The sequence below is a fragment of the Larus michahellis genome, chromosome 2 (genome assembly GCF_964199755.1).
Source record: "Larus michahellis chromosome 2, bLarMic1.1, whole genome shotgun sequence".
NCBI classification, from domain to species: domain Eukaryota; kingdom Metazoa; phylum Chordata; class Aves; order Charadriiformes; family Laridae; genus Larus; species Larus michahellis.
Genome location: NC_133897.1, coordinates 4,381,471 through 4,400,136, shown reverse-complemented (window position 1 = coordinate 4,400,136; position 18,666 = coordinate 4,381,471). Strand labels below are relative to the sequence as shown.

Here is an 18,666-nt window from a genome sequence, read left to right as displayed (position 1 = left end):
CCAAGGACAAGTGGTGAAAGAGGTACCCAATCATCAGGCTGGTGCCTGGCCATCAGGAGGAGAAGGTTATGTGCCAGGTCGAACACACAGATCATAAGAAGAGTGAAGACAGTTTTTATTACAGAAGCATAGTTTGGGGGACAGTGGGGATATTGTAATAAGGTACCACAATGCACTGGAGTTGCTTTCTGGAAGATAGATCAGAAGTTGGAGGTGGGAAAAGATAATATTATCTTAATGACACAATTCTGAAATTGTAGGCATACATTCCCTGAAAAGGTATGAAGGATCCACAGAGAAGTGCACCTAAGTGCAGCAATTAATTTGCTACAACAATTGTTTACTCAAAAATCAACTTTTAATAAACATTGTGATCAGTGCAGTGAAATTTCCCACAGTTCACAGAGAGGATCTGAGAGGGGAACTTCATTCATTTCACGGGGAGAGAGTTTTAACATTGTTATGAACAATTTAAGTGCTGTTTCATTAACAGTTTTATGGTTAGTACAATTAATAATACTAGAGAAGAAAAAGAAACGTGCAAATGGGGATCTCCTGTTTGGTATTGTTGTTTCTAGAGATATGTCTGTGTTTATAGAATATATTCCTATTCATGTGACTTGGATGGCAAGCTGCAAAACTTGGCTGGGTTTTGTCAGCTAATGTTTTTAGAAAATTCCTGGACTATGTTTGTTGTGTGTCCATGCTTGAATTGTTACTGTGGTGAATGCCTCTGAGGGAAACCTGTGACTTCCAGGGGTTTGTAATGTGGCCAAGAAACCTCTGCTCAAGGTAAAACTTTGGAGGGAAGAGGCACTGTATTTTTTTCAATTATTATTTTTATTTTTTTTTATGATGCGCCTTAAGTGGTTTAAGATGCCTTGGGTTTTGTGGTCATTTCCCCTAAGTATTTTGTGTCTAGAAACTTTGACAGCAGCTTGAGCTATTGCAGAGGGATGTTTAACAGGGTTTTAAATCTGCTTGTAGTTTCATCTCTACATACATCCAGAGTTTCTTAAAGCCGTGACATTTATCCTCCTTGGATGGACACACTTGGCTGGACTTGTTGTTAGAGAAACAGAAAGTGCATATGAATGGCTTAGCAGGTGATGTCTTATTTCCCGTTGCATCCTGAATTAATACTCTAACGAGACAGTGGTGTTGGCTGGGGATTGCAGGTGAAGATCTTACACTGGTTGCTGTTAAACTACTAGGTAAGACTTCGCTTCCATGGGAAGTTGTTGTAGGCAAAAAGGTGAAGGAATATCACAAATATTGTGATATATCACACAAATGAACTAACAGGGCCCAGGCATCTGGGCAGGAGGGACAGCATGAGGAGCTACAGCCACCTCAGATGAAGTCAGATGCTTGGAGAAGCTTTCAGCAACCTGGGAAGAAGAGCAAACGTTGCAGCTGGGCGACTGTTGGCCAGAGCTGACACCTACCCAGAGAGAGTGTGTGTTTGAACAGGGAGTGCAATGTCTTGGGGCTGCAGGTGCACCACGGCCACTCCAAGGAGATCTTGCACACCTTTGCCCACAGCTCCTTGGAGACTTGCGCTGCTCACATCAATGCTTAGCAGTGTTGAAATCTCAAAGACAGGTCAGAGTGGAAAACAGCCTTTTCAAGAGCAGTAATGTATTGTGTTAACAGTGTCCCCCTCCGACAGATGCTGTGTTCAGGTCTGCTCACCCCAAGGGACAGAGAGGGTCAGATGTTGAGGATGACTCTGTTTAGAGGATGACGTCAAGGTCTGTTGGTTGACTGGTCCTGGTCGGCTGGACAAACCCTGGGGAAAAAAGTAAAACCACAGCAGAGATACCTCCTCTGCAGAATAATTTCCCTGGTTACCTCCATTCCTTCAACGTTCATTTAAACCTCCTGATGTTTGATGGCAATTCAATCCTTATTTATAATAAGGAAAGTCCCAAGTACGCTGTGAAGCCCACCTGTCTGGGGGGCTCTCAGTGAGGTTCACACATTAGAGCTGCTGGGCTTTATAAATGGAGATGAACTAAACTGAGGAAATACTGGGGTTTTTTTAATAAATTTTTTTATCAATTACCATTATTTTTGCAGGGTAAAGCTGTATTTTTACCTTTCTATTTCAAAGTGAACTTATAAGTCCAGGAGATATTGGAACCTGTTGTGGCACTTAGGGAGCTGGAAGGTACAAAGGGGGATGCCCTTTTCAGATAGCTTTTCTGCTCCTCCTCTGGAATGGAGGACGTTATTCCCTGTTGTTATTCCCCGTGGTTTATTTGTCCTGTTCAGCTGTAAGTGACGGTGCAACACAAAGTTCATTGGAGTGTGGCATTCACCTACTGCACCGATATTACCGAAATTTGCTGAAAGGTGATTTTGTTCCTAAGACTTAGATAAAGGATCTGGAAGAATTACCCTTTGTTCCTACTTCTGATGAAACTTCTTGCCGTCCTTGACTTTGTGAGCTTCTCTTCTCTGTCTGCAAAATCAGGATTTCTTAGTCTTTTTTTCCTCTTTTAGTTTTTTTTTTTTTTCTTTTTCCCCCACGTCAAGGGTTCAGAGGAGGGGCTGAACATGTAGGCAACCCCTTTTATGTTTGGCTGCTGATTATGTCAGGCTGCAAGTAACATAAACAATAAACTGGAACCAAACTTTTGTTTGGGTTAAAGGAAAAGAGACAAGTGATCCCTGGTAGACTTTCAGCTGGAGCAGATGTGTCTATTTTGGGGTAAAAGCCCTTGAAGAAGCCAGAGAGAGTCCAGGCAGGGCCAGAAGAATGATGAAATGTCTAAAAAATGCTGTCGGAGAAAAAACTGAAAGAACTGGGGATGTTTATTCTGGAAAAAAAAAAAAAACAAAACCAAAAACACAGAAAGGAGAAATCCCAACTTGTCTTTAAGTATGTGAAAAGACTACTGCAAGTAAGAAGCCGGGGCAGGGGGCAGGGGTGGGGGCAGGAAATCTGTTCTCCAGAACCAGTCTGGGTAGAACTAGAAATTTGTGCCTTAAATTGAAGGCGCAGAAATTTTGTGTTTCACAAAACAGACAAAATCTTTCTGATGGTGAGCAGAGAGAAGCCTAGGAATTGATTAGGGACTGTAAGGACACTGTGGCGTCTTTGTCACTGGGGACATTTGAGAAAGAATGGGACAGAAGCATGTCATAAACCATTACTGGGACTTCTTACATATCAAGCGGGGATAGAATAGTTGGTTCCTTATGGACCCTCCTAATCTTTGTTGGTTTTTCTTTGCCCTCAATCTGTGAATGTGATAGCTAGATTGATAAGACTCCCAGGAATCGCACCTGCTCCCTTTTCTCTTGGCCAGCTTGAAATCATTTTCACCCAGTATCACAGACTGGGTGAGGGGTAAGGGACCCCCGGAGGTCATCTGTTGGACTGTGTTGGACTGACCATCTGCATAGCCCCAAACTTTAGTTTCTGCTTTGGACCGGAATGATTTGAAGACACTCTTCCAGTAAGTCGCGCCAGTCAGTGTTAAACCATTCCCAAGCAGTGCTTTACTTCTAATCCACATTTGTCTCATTAGAGAATTCAGTCATGGGAATTTGTTAAGCCTTTTTTTTCCCATTAAATAGTTATCCTTGGTAGGAAATCTTCTTATGGTTTAGGCACTTGCTGGTTGTGATTGATTAGACTTCTCTCTCTCTCTCTCTCGCTCTCTCTCAGTTTAGCCGGGATGTTTTGTTTTGGCACTAGCAAGTTTTCCAGACCTTTAATCATTCTTTTAATGCCATTCTTAATGTTTGCTGACTCAGTTAGCCAAGGTGTATGTTGTGCCAGCTACCTGGAAATTAGGTGAAATCCTGGCTGTTTCCAAGTCAATAGAAATCTCTTTGACTGAAGTTTGTGGCTTACAATTTACTCTGCAAAAATGCTACTACCTCCCAATGCAAATTTACTGGTTATTATTTTTAAAGGTGAAAAAGTGGACAACTAACTATGCGGATGACCTTTTGCTGCATAAGACATAGTGGTATGACTGTTCTTTGAGCTCAAGTGGCATTGTCCTCAAGGCTATATTCAAAAGGTACTTGAAGAGTACTTGCCAATAAGACAGATTTCTACACTACGATAACTCACACCTATGTTACTTGGCTATAATGTTGGATGAACTTCCACCAGTTTATGAGACAATTTGTTATGAAGGCCATGGTTATGTTATTAGTTGGAGGCATTATACCAATGTCACTAATAGAGGATTCAGTTTTTCTGGGGCTCAGGCTCTTGCGTTCAGCTTGCCAGAGCATCTGACTGTCTCAGGTTTTGTTCTGTCAAACCCAGAAATCATCACTCAGTACCACTGAGAGATTATCAGTAGATTCCTAGGCTATATTAGGAAAAATGACCGCCCTTCTTACTGGCTTTGTGCAGAACCATGTTTCTTTATGTATGCACTGGAGGGTTGAGCATCAGTCTGAAATCACCCCATTTCATAAGGTTATTTGAGAACTGAAATCCCAGCGAAATCAAAGGGACACCTGAAAGCCTCCTCTTCTGTTATTCCATATTATATTCAGTGTTTGAAAGTCATACAAGACAAAGGAGGCATAAGCAACAGGTAGGATTGATTTCTTAACAGTAGTTTCCCTTTCCTCCCCTCTTTCACCCTTCTGGAAGTGAATGCAGGGGAAGTAGAAGTTCCCTGTGCTTCTCACTGATACTCTTGCTGCTCAGCATGCTACTGCTTGTCTCTCAACTAATTCAGTTTACATATTTGAAGGAGTTTTGGAGAGTCAGCAATATTTTTTTTGCCTTGATTTCATACTTTCTTCCCCAGAACCAAAGTTGGGTTTAGTTGCTATATTTTTTCTTTCCCTTTTCCCCCCCCCCTTTTCCCCCCCCCCTTTTCCCCCCCCCCTTTTCCCCCCCCTCCCGTTTCCCCCCCTTTGTTTCCCCCTTCTTCCCTTTTCGTCCCATTTTTTTTCCCATTTTTTTTCCCCTTTTTTCCCCTCCCTCCTCCTGGCTTTCCAGCATTAATGTAGCTAACACGCAGGACTGCAGTTTCTGGGGCAGCTGTCTGGTATCATTGCTGTCTCTTGATTTGATATGACCAAGCATTCAGCGTCAAGGGATGCTGGAGAGGAACCAGGAAAGATCAGGCTCTGGATGAGAAGTTGCAGCACAGGTGGGGTCTGCAAAAGCATGGAGGAGGTGGCTGTGAAGGGCTAATTAATCCTGATTAATACAGAGGGACCAGCATCATCCTTTAAATTACCCCTCTCTGTCCCTTTTTAAGGGCTCTTGCCCCCAGCTTCCATTGTAGGCAGATCTGCATTGGACATTGGCAGGCGTGTGAGAAGACACGTGTACCACCCTGCTCACCAAGAGTATTGTCCTCTATGGGGATGTTCAGAAAATGCCCCAAGAGGGGTTTGCTAGAAATAGAGACCAAGGGGAGAAGAGTATGTTGCCTATAATGTTTTAGCTGGTCGGCTTTGTTCTATGTGGTCCAGCATCCTTCAAGTTCAGTCACCTAACAGGTCCTTCTGCCCTGTCATTTCCAGCAGAGGTTTTAGATTCTCATGGACCTTTTTGTTGGTAGTTCCCTCTTTCCTCATCTTTCTGTCACTGCATTTCATTCCATCCTTTATACTGTAAAGCCTGATACTGTAAAAGATTCTTAACTAATGCCACTGCAGACTTCCCTGTGGTTCTGTGTTTCTGCCTTCATCCCAGCCAGAGTCTTCATGCTTACCCACTTCCTTAGTAGCCTTCCAGTTGTATTAATCCCCGTATCTATCGTTAAGGCAGTCATTTCCTTTTGGCATGCCATCAGACTATTTACTGAAGTTAGGAAAGATTAGATCCACTGATTTTCCTCTCTCCAAAAAAAAAAAAAACCAAACCACCCCAGGAATCTTATCAAAAAAAGCTATCAGTTACAATCCCATGATTTACTTTTGATAAACCACATTTTGTATTTTATCCAAATCCGTTTGCTACCATGCTTTCAATTACTCCGTCCTTCAAGTGGTGTTCAAAAGTCCTGTGTACTTTTGTGCTCGGATTAACTTGCTGATAGCTGTCTGGATCTTTTTTTTTCCCCTTCTTCTTATATATAAAAAAGCATTACATTTGTTGACTTTCAGCCAGATGGTACCACTCCCACCACCCAATCTGAGCATGTTGTTCTCTTTTGAGTAGCTTTCACCTCATGTATAACAGTTTCCTTACCCTTGTTTGCCTTCCCAGTCAGCCTTGTTGTTGTTCTCAATTATTCAAGCAATGTCATTTTCACCACATGTAACTATTTCACTTTTTTATTACTAAAATTATATTTTTAACTCTGATTCTTTGGAAAAGCCAGTGAACAGAAGTGGGGGGGTGGGGCTGCATGTGACTTCTCCTTTTCTGGGGCTATGTTTAGTTTTGTCTTGAATTTCAGCATTTTGCATAGCAATCTCACTTTTTTTTTTTTTCCTTTTGTTGTTCTCTTTTTATTCGTATCACTGAAAGACTTTTTCTGCCTAGCTGAGTTGGTTTTGACACTGAAGGCAAGACTTCTAGCAGTGCTAAGAGGTTTGCTGCTCCTGGTACTGCTCTGATCATCCTTTTCTTCCCAGAGCCATCAGCCACTCTGTCTGGGTGTTCTGATCACTCCTAATGTCCGGCTCAGGTTTTATCTTCCTAATTATCTAATCTATTATTTTCCTCATATTTGATATTCCTCATATGAGACTTGGAGTCTTTTCCTTGTCCCACGGAACAAGAGCCAGCTCCTTTCTCACTCTTGTTTCCATCCAAATTCTTCTTTTCTCTGCTGGCTCTTTGCTGGCTGACCAGCATATTATGAGGAGAACATTTAAATATTTCATATCAAGCAGGACACCTCTGACAGAGTTGGACATCAGCATAAACTAGCACATGGAAAGGTCTTTTAGACCTGAAGCTAACAGCCAAGCTGGGATGGTGAGGCCATGCAGGAAGCGAGGGTGAGATCCTTGCTTCCTTAAAGCCATAGGTGAACTCTTTCCTGGCCAAGTCTTGCCATGTTCAACCCATGGAAATTGCCGCTGGGTTGCTTTGATTTGTAATGCAGGTATTTCTAGCATCTGACACTTGGCTTTGTTCATTTGTTTCCCTTGACACTCAGCTGTGTACTCAACAGGAGTGACAGTAGTTGAGATGTAGCCCTGTCACAGCATCCTTGCATTCTGGAATCTTGAGTCTATTCTGAGCATTATTAAGAGGAAGGTGGTTGGCATTGTCAGAAATACTAGATGTGACCCTCATGCTCCTGGGAAAACATCAATGCTCTCTTCAGGTGGAAGTGTTGCATGCATTCCTGGTTTAGACAGTGTATGTGAGCGTGTGTCAAGTCATATTTGTTAAATTTTTGTGTGTGTCTAAGGCTCTTAGGCTCACGTTACAATCTCTTTAACCTGTAGCTTTCAGTCCTTTTCAGCCAGGAAGAGCGAAACCATATTTTGATTTATTCCCATGTTTTCATACTGATCCTTCACACAAACCACTCAAAATTGTGCAGGGTGAATGCTGGTAGTTTCAGCTCTCTTTTACTGTCCCCTTCAGGAATCTAAGTCCCTCCTAAAATCTCCATCTTCAGTCAGCCCACCAAGTCCTGATGAGAATATGTTCCTCTTTATCAATTGGTCATGTTTTCTATGTAGACTAGCCATTGGGCACAGTGAGGGTTACCAAAAACAATCTCTGCATCCAAAGCTACCAAACATAAACATAATTAACAGCTTTCCTCTAGGAGAGCTCTGGACAACCAGACAGTGGTTTCCGCCATGTTCTGTTCTTCTCAATCAAAGCTGTGTCCATGTGCAGGTCCAACCTGGGCTCTCTTAGGAAAGGATCTCTTCTGTTGCTCTCTGCATTTTCTCCATTCTTGTGAATCTTCGTTCTTCATGGCAGTGATGCTCCCTCGCTCTCTGTCACACCTTTTAGTGAGTCACTTGCCCTTTTGCTTCCTTCCATACTCAACCAAAGAAGGGAAGAATGGCCTTGTCCTCATTTTGTTGAAGATGGTGGCTCTTGTGCTTGGAGTGGCTCCAAATCACTGCGGTAGTTTTGACTCCCTCATTATTAAGAACAATGACTTGATCCTTTGTTATGAAACATAGCCTAGGCAGGCAGCTCATCCCAGTAGGCTCTTCTTCCTGGAAAACATGCCTGGATGCTTCAGACTGTCCGTGAAGAATCTTTCTATAGAGAGCTCTGATTCTTTACAATGGATGCTTTATAAATCCATAAGTAACTTCCTCAAACAGAGCCTTGTTGACTGAATCACTTCTGCTTCATTTGAAAGAGGGAAGACTCGTTTCTTCCTGATCTCTGAATGAAACAAACTCATCTTTTGCCAATATCTTTGTATTTTTTGTACGCTGCCTTGTAGGTAATGAGTCTTTTTGAAGTGAACTCTTTGAAATTAGATGCACTTACAGATTGTTGCAGGCACATACCTGGATTTCAATAGAAAGCTTTGAATAGTGGCACACATAAGCCCTGTTAGGGGCACTTTTTCACTATGGGGAGTGATGTATGAGTAGTAAAATCATCTTGGAGTTGGTCCTAATCTAATAAAAGATGTTGAAGGTATCAATAGCCAAGAAGGTTAAAACCTTATCACCAACTGAATTATAGAAAGGCACTGTGGTGACTGCAGGAAGACATACGCTATAGGAAGGATTATAATATGTGTGTCTTGTTTCTTGTGTTTTCTGTTTCTTGTTCCTTTATCTCCTCCTGGTTGCTCTTGGGGAAGTGGTACTGACCTTGATAAACCTGTGCTCTGACCCAATTTCCTTTTTCTTATGGTTGCTGTGCCACAAGATTGGAAGATCCATGTCCTACAGTCATTTACTGTTTATTTTGCTCAGGAAAGTTTCAAGCACCGAGTGCTCCAAATGCTGAATGTGTCCAGTTTTGACTGCTCAGCTGGAGATGCTTTGGCTGCTACACTTAAGCAAGGAGAGGGCACCCAGTAAATGCCAAACCCCCTCTTTCATCCATATTGCTAGTGCCACTGAGCTTCAGAGTGCCTGCGCTGCCAAGGAAAAGCATACCTGGGACACTGGCTGCTGTAACTTTGCCACTTTGCTGTTCAGTCCTTCCCTGACTGCCTGAAAACAAACAAACAAACAAACAAAAAAAAAACAGCCACAAAATCCTAAGCTTGCAATGAGAAGCTGGGCACAGGAAACACATTGTCTCCAGAGAGCCCTTGAGCTACGGGTGAAGTTGCTGCATATTGCAGCTGTGAGGATTTCCAGCATGAATGGTGGGCAAGCCTGGCGTCCGTCATTCTAGCCCTTGCTTTACTGATGGTGCAGTAATGCTGGATTAACGCTGGGTTTCTAGACATTCTCAGAGCTTTCAGTTCCCCTAAAAGTTAAAAGGAGCTGCCCACGCCGCTAACCAAAACTATTGTTCCTCAAACCAGACCACTGCAGTATTTCTGAGAACTGGAGAATATCCAGCTTGCTTTATCCAGCTCCCTGGTCATAAATTATATCCAATAGCCAGCTTTGCAGGAGGCTGTTGGGGTCCTGTTTGCCAAAGGTTTTGTGTACGTGATGTGTGTACACAGCTCCCAGGCAGTGGGAGAGGTCTAGGGGATGACTGAGAACATGAAGTGCACGGAAGAAACCACAGGGATTTCACTGTGGTTTTGATCTTATTTTGTCACAGCCTCCTGTGACACTGAACTGCCCACTTACATGCTTGGATTCCCCCAGGGTGTTGCTATAACTGCTGGTCTCCATTGCTCGGGATTTGGGAATCCCTTCTGCTCTACACCCCACCCAGAGCCTTACAACTTTCTGGGGCCATCTGAGTAGATCTGAGTTCAGTGGCAGGTCTTCAATATTGTGGCAGGTGGACCTGGTGGCTAGTAACCCCTGGGTTGGTTTTGGGAGGAAAAAGGTCAAAGGCCAGCAGTTCAAGGAAAACTGCAAGTTACTTTGCTGGCCTCCAATTTCTATGGAAGTCAGATAGTGGAGTCCTCTCCTTTCCTTTCATTCCTGCCCCTGTCTACACTTGGGATAATCACTATTGTTCCTTGCTTATTTTTTTTAAATCACAGCAGAGATATTATAACTTTTTGCTCTGAATTGTAGCTCTAAACACCATAGATTTCAGTGTTGCAGTATCCCTCTGTTTCTGCAATAGCCTTAACTGAAATTCTGCATCTGATCTTCCTGGAAAGGAAATTCATACTTACGCACTCCAGCTGATAATTTAAAGTAAGGAGCTAAATGTGCTTACCCAGCCACCGGAGTTGTCTCCTTTTCAGTTTTGGGCATTTACTTAAGTGCTGCCTCTCTTTTAATTGCTATGTGTCATTACGCCGGTGCCAGGGTGTCTCACTTCTTCCTTAAGACCCTAATTCAGCTCTGCTTTTGAAAAGAGGCATATACAAGCTTGTCACTAAGGAGTTAAGCAACACAGCTGCTCAGCTTCCCTTTCCTTCTTGTTCTCCAGGCTCTTTGCAAAACACTCGGCACATGTTTCCTTGATCTTCCAACCCCTCACACAGAAAGGGGACAATCAGTCTAAATGAAGGCCTCCAAGCTGCTGGATTGATTTGGCCAAGTTGCCTTTGTTTAACAGGGCCTGTTTAGATGAGTCGGAAAAGAACATCTGCTTTCCTTGTCAAATGATAGATCTGTTATTGGCATGATTATATTTGGCAGGAGCATAAAATGGAGTGATTTGAACAGTGAAGTGAAAGTCAGGATACTTGGGTATTTGCCTGGACCTCTTTTATTTGGAAAAGTCTCCTAGGGACACATGCTGCTACCCGTGCTCTGAGAGTCCTTTACTCATGGCTGGGCGCAGAGTAATGTATTTACAACATGAGTAGAGGTCACAGCAGAATATAGGTTGCCTCTGCTTAAAAAGATTGGTTTTGCAAGTTTCTTTATTGATCCTACAAAGGCCACATGGGGTGTTCAGTATGTTTTGAACTTGGTCTTATCTCTCAGTTTACGTCTGTGTTATTGATATCTAACATTTACTTGGTCTTGCTGTCATGACATATTTATAACATGTTTTGGATTCTTAGACAAAGGTCCATTAGAAAAGTAAAAAAATTGTAATACTCCATAAATACTTTTTTTTTTCCCCCTCTCAAGACCACTGGAGCTTTTGCAGCTTTTGTTTGACAGTGTTATTGTCGGAAATTGTGTTACCCGCCAGCGTAGATAAAAATCCTGTGTTGGTGTCTGTCTTTGGTCCACTCCCCTTGCTCATTCTTGCACTTGTACACAGTATTTTTAGGAATAGGGTTTTTAGGAATAAACCTGTATTTTCCTGAGGGTGTTCAAAAGGAAGAAACTAAAAAGAAACCGAAAATCTAGTTTTAAGACAGAGGTGAATGTAGTTATGAAAGAAATCAAAGCTGAAGTTGTTGCATGTGAAGTTCCTTCAGTCCCATGTTCCTGCAAATAATGAACAAAAATGAAAAGCCCCTGGACTTAAATTAATGGTCGAATTCTTCTGGCAATTAGCCAGAAGTAGTTCCTTCAGGTTATGCTACTGAGGCTTGAAATAAGACCTACCTGCTAAAAGCTTTCATTTCCTTTGCTGTCCACATGAAAAAGGCTTGAGAAACTTCATCTCCACCTCCAGCAGCGACTGAAGTCGTGTTATAGAGACTGTAGGAAGGTGACTGATGCTCTTGTCTTATACCATTACTACCTCCACAGGAGCTTTGGGGGGTTGGACTAGATGACCTTTAAAGGTCCCTTCCAACCCAACACATTCTATGATTCTATGATAGTAATGGTATAAGAGATCTTTGTTCAGGTAACTCAAAGTGTACCCATGTGTCACTGTTGTGTAGGCTGTGGGAGCTGAACAGAAATGGGTGAGGTACGTGATTTCATCATCTGTAGGCTTTTCAATTATATTCCTTCCTTGTTTGACTCCAAATCCTATTATCACTCTGGTCACCCTAGTCCTTGTCTCTTCTGGAGTCTCCGTATGGTGAGCTCCAGGTGAGCCCGGGAATACGCTGGAATCAGGAGAAAAGAAGGTGCTGAGGTTCACATCACTTCTTGTTAGCTCATACTCCTGCTTACCCACAGCTGTGGCTTCCCTGTGAATCCCACCTGCCTTTGAGGAGTTGCCATGTGAGCAAATGATTGGTCCGTGTTTAGCCAACAGCATAGATGAGAGTAAAAATTTCCGCGGCACCTTCAGTCTGTGACAATCCTTTGAAATGTGCTTAATTAAAGTGCGTACACAATGGCTTTCTTTGCAGTAGCAGACTGCAGTAATCCTCTAACAATTGTAGGGATCCAGCAGGAAGGAAAACTCTCATTAAGAAAGACTTTGGGGATAAATCCACATGAGAGTTGCTGCAGAATTCAGAGCTGCAGGAAATAGCATCCAGAAAAACATTCCCTTCATCCTTCTGCTCAGGGCTTCAGAGTGTATGCAGGAAAAATTACCTCTGACGAACCCACTGCAATTTTTACGTGGTATCTTGGGCATGCCAGGAGGCCTTAGTGAAGGAGGATTTACTGAGTTTCGGCTTCAGCCACAACGGATATGCCCAGGAAGGTGGATTGCTGTTCACTAGTTGATGTTAATGTGAGCCAACCAAAGCTGGTCATGCTTTCCCTTTATCTACATTTTTTGGACAGGAAATTGTGAATTAGTGTAGTCCTCAGTCGCATGTCTGCTTGGCCAGTCACTGGCTGCAGTGAAAGATGCCAAAGCCCAAAATCTCTGCCTTTTTCACAGGAAGAAACAAACAAAACAAAACTACACAACAAAAAAACAGAGCTGGGGAAGAAGTAAAGTGAGTTTGTATCAAGTTGTCCGTAAAGTCTACTTCAAGCTTTTCTAGGAGGAATACACCAAGGAAGGAGAGTTATTTAGCCTCTCATCCCAGGGAAGATCCCCCTTGGCAGGCAAGGCTCGAAGATCTTGAGTGGTCTCGTCAGCCATGAGCATTTTCTAAACTGGGAGGTGAATTAAGGCAGCTGAACTTGTTGCTTTGCTCACCATCATGCCAGCTGAACTGTTGACCTACCAATAAAAAATGACTTTTCTGTCAAAATCACACCTGTCTGTTTCCCAGTAATGCCCCAAACCGTGATTTTTTTTATTTATTTTTTTTTTTCAATTTCAGCTGCCTTAGTTAGTCTATAGCAACGATGGTTGTGATATGTGAGGGTTATTACTGTCATCACTAAGAAGGCAGAAGGAGGGTTGCTGTGATTCTTTGGGTTATTTATTTACTTGTTTAGTTAATGTGGAAAATGAGCCATAAACTAGAAGGCCTCCAATGTGAGACTGTTTGTTGACCTTGATGATTCAGTTAAAGGTCTTTAGACATTAAATTCACACATCACTGACCTTCTCCAGCTGAACAGTAGGTATTTTAGTTTGAACTGGTCCAACTACAGTCGGTGAAGTGGGATGAAAGCCTTCAGGGCTGTTGCTCGCTAGCTCTCTGTGGACTAGAAGGAATGGTAAAAAACAGTTCAGACTATATATAGAGCTTTTACACAGCTAAAATGATGGAAGATGTGTCCCACTGAGAGCAAAGGTGAGATACATCCCACTCTTTCTTTCTTTCTTTCTTTGTTTATAAATAATAGAATTATTTATGTTGGAAAGGACCATTAAGATCATTCAGTCCAACTCTTAACCTAACAATGCCAAGTCCACCACTAAACTATGTCCCTTAGCAGCACGTCTACCCATTTTTAAATACCTCCAGGGATGGTGACTCCACCACTTCCCTGGGCAGCCTGACAACCTTTTCAGGGAAGAAATTTTTCCTAATACCCAATCTAAACCTCGCCTGGTGCAACTTGAGGCCATTTCCTCTTGTCCTATCACTTGTTATTTGGGAGAAGAGATTGACCCCCACCTCTATACACCCTCCTTTCAGGTAGTTGTAGAGAGCGAGAAGGTCTCCCCTCAGCCTCCTTTTCTCCAGGATAAACAACCCCATCTCCCTCAGCTGCTCCTCGTAAGACTTGTTCTCCAGACCCCTCACCAGCTTCATTGCCCTTCTCTGGGCTCGCTTTAGCTCCTCAATGTCTTTCTTCTAGTGAGGGGCCCAAAACTGAACACAATACTCGAGGTGGGGCCTCACTAGTGCTGAGTACACTTCCCTAGTCTTTCTGGCCACACCATTCCTGATACAGGCCAGGATGCTGTTGACCTTCATGGCCACCTGGACACACTTCTGACTCATATTGCATTGGGCAGCTCTCCAGCCACTCTTCCCCAAACCTGTAGCATTGCATGGGGTTGTTGTGACCCAAGTGCAGGACCCAGCACTTGGTCTTGTTGAACGTCGTACCATTGACCTCAGCCCATCGATCCAGCCTGTCCAGATCCCTTTGTAAAGCCTTCCCACCCTCAAACAGATCAATACTCTTGCCCAACTTGGCGTCATCTGCAAACTTACTGTTTGTTTGCTTTTAAGTATCTAGTACTGTTCTAGAGAACTTAGTAAATATGAGGTTGCTGGTTTGGAGTTGGCCTATCCAACATACAATTTACGCAATCCTCTGCCCCCTGGAGTAAAATGTTGTCCACAAGGGATGCCCTAGGACATCTCAACTGAGGTTAGATAGGTCTATTCAGGAGACTAAATCCCACCTCAGCATCTGGCTCTGCTTGAAATCAGTGGGGATCAGGGTTCCTGATCAGTCAGGAACCTGATCCTATTCCTTCAGTCACTGGAGCCGCCAATTGCTTAAAAGCTCACAGTAAGTCAGCACCAGCACTACAAAAGCCAAGATCACATGTATTCTGGTGTTTAAACTGTTGGACACTTTTTCCAGTGGTTTGCCTAACATAGATATCTTTCTTCTTGGACTGGATGAAAAAAAGATGAGATTTTAAAAATTCTATCTATAATCAAGTTTACCTGAATCTATCGTGAGCCCACTTTTCAGAATATTAACGATGAATCAGCCTCTTTTTTAGTTTTTTTTTTTTTTTTGAAAGGTGATAAAATATTTACACAAAAGTAAATATTGGGCCATTAAGGTAAATGTGCAATCAACCAATTTAGATGTGTATTTTTAGTGAAGAGAAGGTGCAGCAGTTAAGTACTTGCTAATGGGCTTGGTAGAAAATTTACTGCATAAAAAAAAAATATATTAAAATATGTTGTAGAAGTACACAGTGCTTTGCCAACCCTGATCAAAGTTGGAGCTGTATGAATTAATTTATAAAGTGAAAACTTGAGTTATTTATAGATGTGAGATGAATTTGGCAATAGTTTAAGTCCAGAGAGTTAAAATTTTCCTTTGAAAAAATCAGAATGTTTTGAAAACATTTCAATCTTTACTTTTACAGTAACTGTTCCACAAATCTCTCACGCTTCCCCTCATGCTTTTTTAAGGTTAAAATAAAAAGGCAAGAAGCACTGTAAATCAAACCAAAATGAATTTATGGTATTTTAGATAAGCCAAGATAAAATTTCCTAAGATTTGTTTCCAAGACAACTCCAAATAATTCCCCCCCTTCTCATATTTGTTTTTTTTTATTATTATTTTTGACTAGAAGACCACATAATTAATTGTTTATACACTACTAATCAAGGCCAATTCCCAACCTAAAGGAAAATACAGTCTGAACAAGACATGGAGTGAAACAGGGAAGAGAGCAGGCTGGGTTAATAAGAAATGCTGAGAATAAATTTAATGTGCTAAATTATTTCGTAATTTTAATCCAAAGGGCAATTTACATCAAACAATTGTTCCTTCAAAGGATTTCTGGGCCTTCTGTCTTACAAACTTGTCTGGCAAATATATGGACAGAGAAATAGCTCACACATTTTGCAATGAGACATGAAAAGATCTTTTCTTCCTTTTCCTTTCCCTTTCCTTTCTCTGCCTATTTCAGGTGAAAATATATGCTTTTTTTCAAAGTCCATCAAGAGCGAACACTGAATCAATCACTTCTTACAGGCAAAAGCTCATCCCATGTCCTCAAAATCTGACCCTGAAGCTCACTCGTCTCATGTTTTTTTCTGCATCAAAATTTAACAGTGGCGGTATAAACTCAAACCAAGACTTCTGCTCCTTCACATCATTCCCTTCTTGCCATCTTGTTGCAGCTGAGCTTCTGCATAGGTTTCTCCTGTTGAATGCTGTTTCCAATCTCTTTGAAAGAGATGGGGGTTTCTGCAGCACCGTTCATAATAGGACCTCAAGTTCTGCTTGCAGTTGCTAGATCACGAAGCAAGGTGTTCCCTCTGAGCTGAGAGTGTGTTGTTGACAAGGGGACGCTGTTATGTGACCCGTTGTCCAGCTTCTGCTTCTTTTTGGGAGTGCAAATTGTTACTTGCATATTTTATGATTGAGGCAGTTTATGAATTACATGTTGTAAGGAGTCCACGATTAATTACCTGAACATTTAAAGCCAATGTTGTGTTGTTACAAACACAATGTAATTATGTCTGACTGAGGAGAAACCACTTGGGGGAGAAAGTCTTGTCATTGGGAATTTCCTGCTTTTTAGCTCCTTGATCTCCTAATCTGCATCAGAGATTTCATTCTTATTTGATTTGGGTTTTGTTTTGCTTTGAATTAGCATGAGCCAGGAGGCAGGCCATGTGAGAACGGGGAGAATAAACCATGTAAGCACAGATCCCACTGCTCTTGGCATGAATATTAAAACTGCTATCTTCCTGCCCTAGATAGCTGTTGGTGTTAGGTTAGTCAGGCAGGGTTCTGGGAGCATAAAGAAGAAGAATTGCTCCTGATCTTCAGAAAAAAATAGGTGGGTTTTTGGTTTTTTTAAGGAAGGCATGGAGGAAAATACTGTTTTTTCAGTAGGCTCTCGGTTACAGTCCCTTCTCTCAAGCAAACAAAAAATAAGGTTGCATGCGTATCCCCATTGTGCGGTGGCCCAGGAAAGCTTAGATGGCCATGAATCCCCAGGAATGCATCCCTGAGGATAGATGGGTTTTCTCACTCTCTTCTTCTCTACCCTTTCTGCAGGCATCCAGCACACGTCCGGAGTGCAGTATCATGCAGGAGATTGAAGAGGAGCGCAGCCAATGCTTGGCAGAGATTGTTCGGGATAATCAGACTTCAGGTATGGGGTCACTTCTTCCCTCCCTGGCCTGCAAGGCAACATCACCCAGCCTCACATCTGCCTTGTCCATGTCATTTCTCACCCCTTCTGCTGCTGGAGCAGGGCAGTCGCCCCAGATGATGTTGAGCTCTTATGTTAGGAGGGAGAGAAAAAGGTACTTCCAAAGTACAATTCAATCAACCGAGAGTTTGAATAGCTCGCTGGGGATCACTTGCTGCCTCCCAGCTGGGTAAGCCTAGCTTAGGTGTCTCAGTCTGTTTAATCACAGTCAGTTATCCGTCTCTCTGAACTGGAAATGCCTTAACCAATTTTTCCCTGGATCTAAAAGCTTCAAGTTCTCATATCCTTCATTTGCTTTTCAATGGAAGTCATGGCAACCTTCTTCTTCTGTTGAACTGCCCTCCCAACCCCAGGCCAAAACTGTTCCTGTCCTGGTGGTGAAGAAGAGGAAGGAAGGGTGTGCTCCAAAGCTGCAAGGTATCTACAAAGTTGGGTGAGGTGGCTGAGATCCTCTCCTTGTTCATGTGACATGGAGCACACACCACACTGGGCAGTCCTCCTGGAAGGCTGTCCAGTTGCCTTAACCCACTCCGTGCTTCAGTGATCAGGAGAGGAGGAGCAGGTCAACGATGCCACGTTTGCCCTCCAGCCTCCCAAGGTTTCTCCATCCTGGCCTCAGGCAGCAGCCATGGCGCTGTGCCACCCTCAAAGAGCAGGCATGGCACACCATGCATTGGGCACAGCACACCACGCGTTGGGCACATGGGGTTTCAGAGCAGGAGAGAGGCTGCAGGATGTTGCTGTGAGCAGAGGAGCTGCAGAGCAACCTGCGAGACAGGACACGGGTGGGTGATGTTGATGGGTCTACACTAACACAATTGCCCAATGGGCAGCCTGCAGAGAGCTTGAGAAATTTTAACACAGCCACCCATGCTCAGTCTTAAATTGTAGATAAGTGTAGCAGAGAAAACAAGCTTTTGGTTTTGATGCTGTCCCTTCCCATCCTGTCCCATCCCATCCAGCAGCAGTGCTGTCAAAGCCTCAGGTTGAGGCATCAAGTTGGATCTCTTCCCCTCCAAGTGCCTCCCTCAAGTTACAGGTCCTGGTTTTGTGAGCAAAGGAGGTGTAGGCACCAATGGTAGGCTGTCAGGCTCCGAAAACAAGGGATGCCATTGCTGGGGGAAGGGGCGGAAAGACACGTATCCTGCTTGATATTTGTATCTCATCTCCTGGAAGAAGATGTCTTCTCATCCTCTTTCACTTGGCATTGCTTGCAGTTAGGCTACAGACTGAAGGACTCTTCTGCACAATGCGTCTTAATGATAGAATAGCATCCTGGGGACAAGCTGATCCCTGGAGGAGTTTTACTGCATGCAAGGATGGCTTTTGGCCCCTGCTTTTATCTACTAAGATAAGCTTTTCTTTGATTCAGAAACTATTTCAAGTGTCCCTGCACAGTTAAGTGGAGTGGTTTGAAGAAACATTCTCCTGGAATCCAGTAAAGAGAAAAGTCAGGATAGTTTAACACACTCATCTGAAAGCCAACTAAATGCTTCGTTTAATTTTCACGGACATTTAAAGAAATTCTATTAAATACAGTGCATTCAAAA

At 42.9% G+C, this 18,666-nt stretch overlaps 1 protein-coding gene across 2 annotated transcripts in view; it reads left to right on the top strand.

Moving 5' to 3' along the window:
• Positions 1-18,666, top strand: part of VIPR1 (vasoactive intestinal peptide receptor 1) — a 120,393-nt gene that overhangs the window by 20,790 nt on the left and 80,937 nt on the right. For both annotated transcript variants that reach the window (XM_074573975.1, XM_074573974.1), the window contains exon 2: positions 16,960-17,056. In XM_074573975.1, coding sequence (XP_074430076.1) covers positions 16,960-17,056 — 97 coding nt within the window. The remainder of the gene's footprint in view (positions 1-16,959; positions 17,057-18,666) is intronic.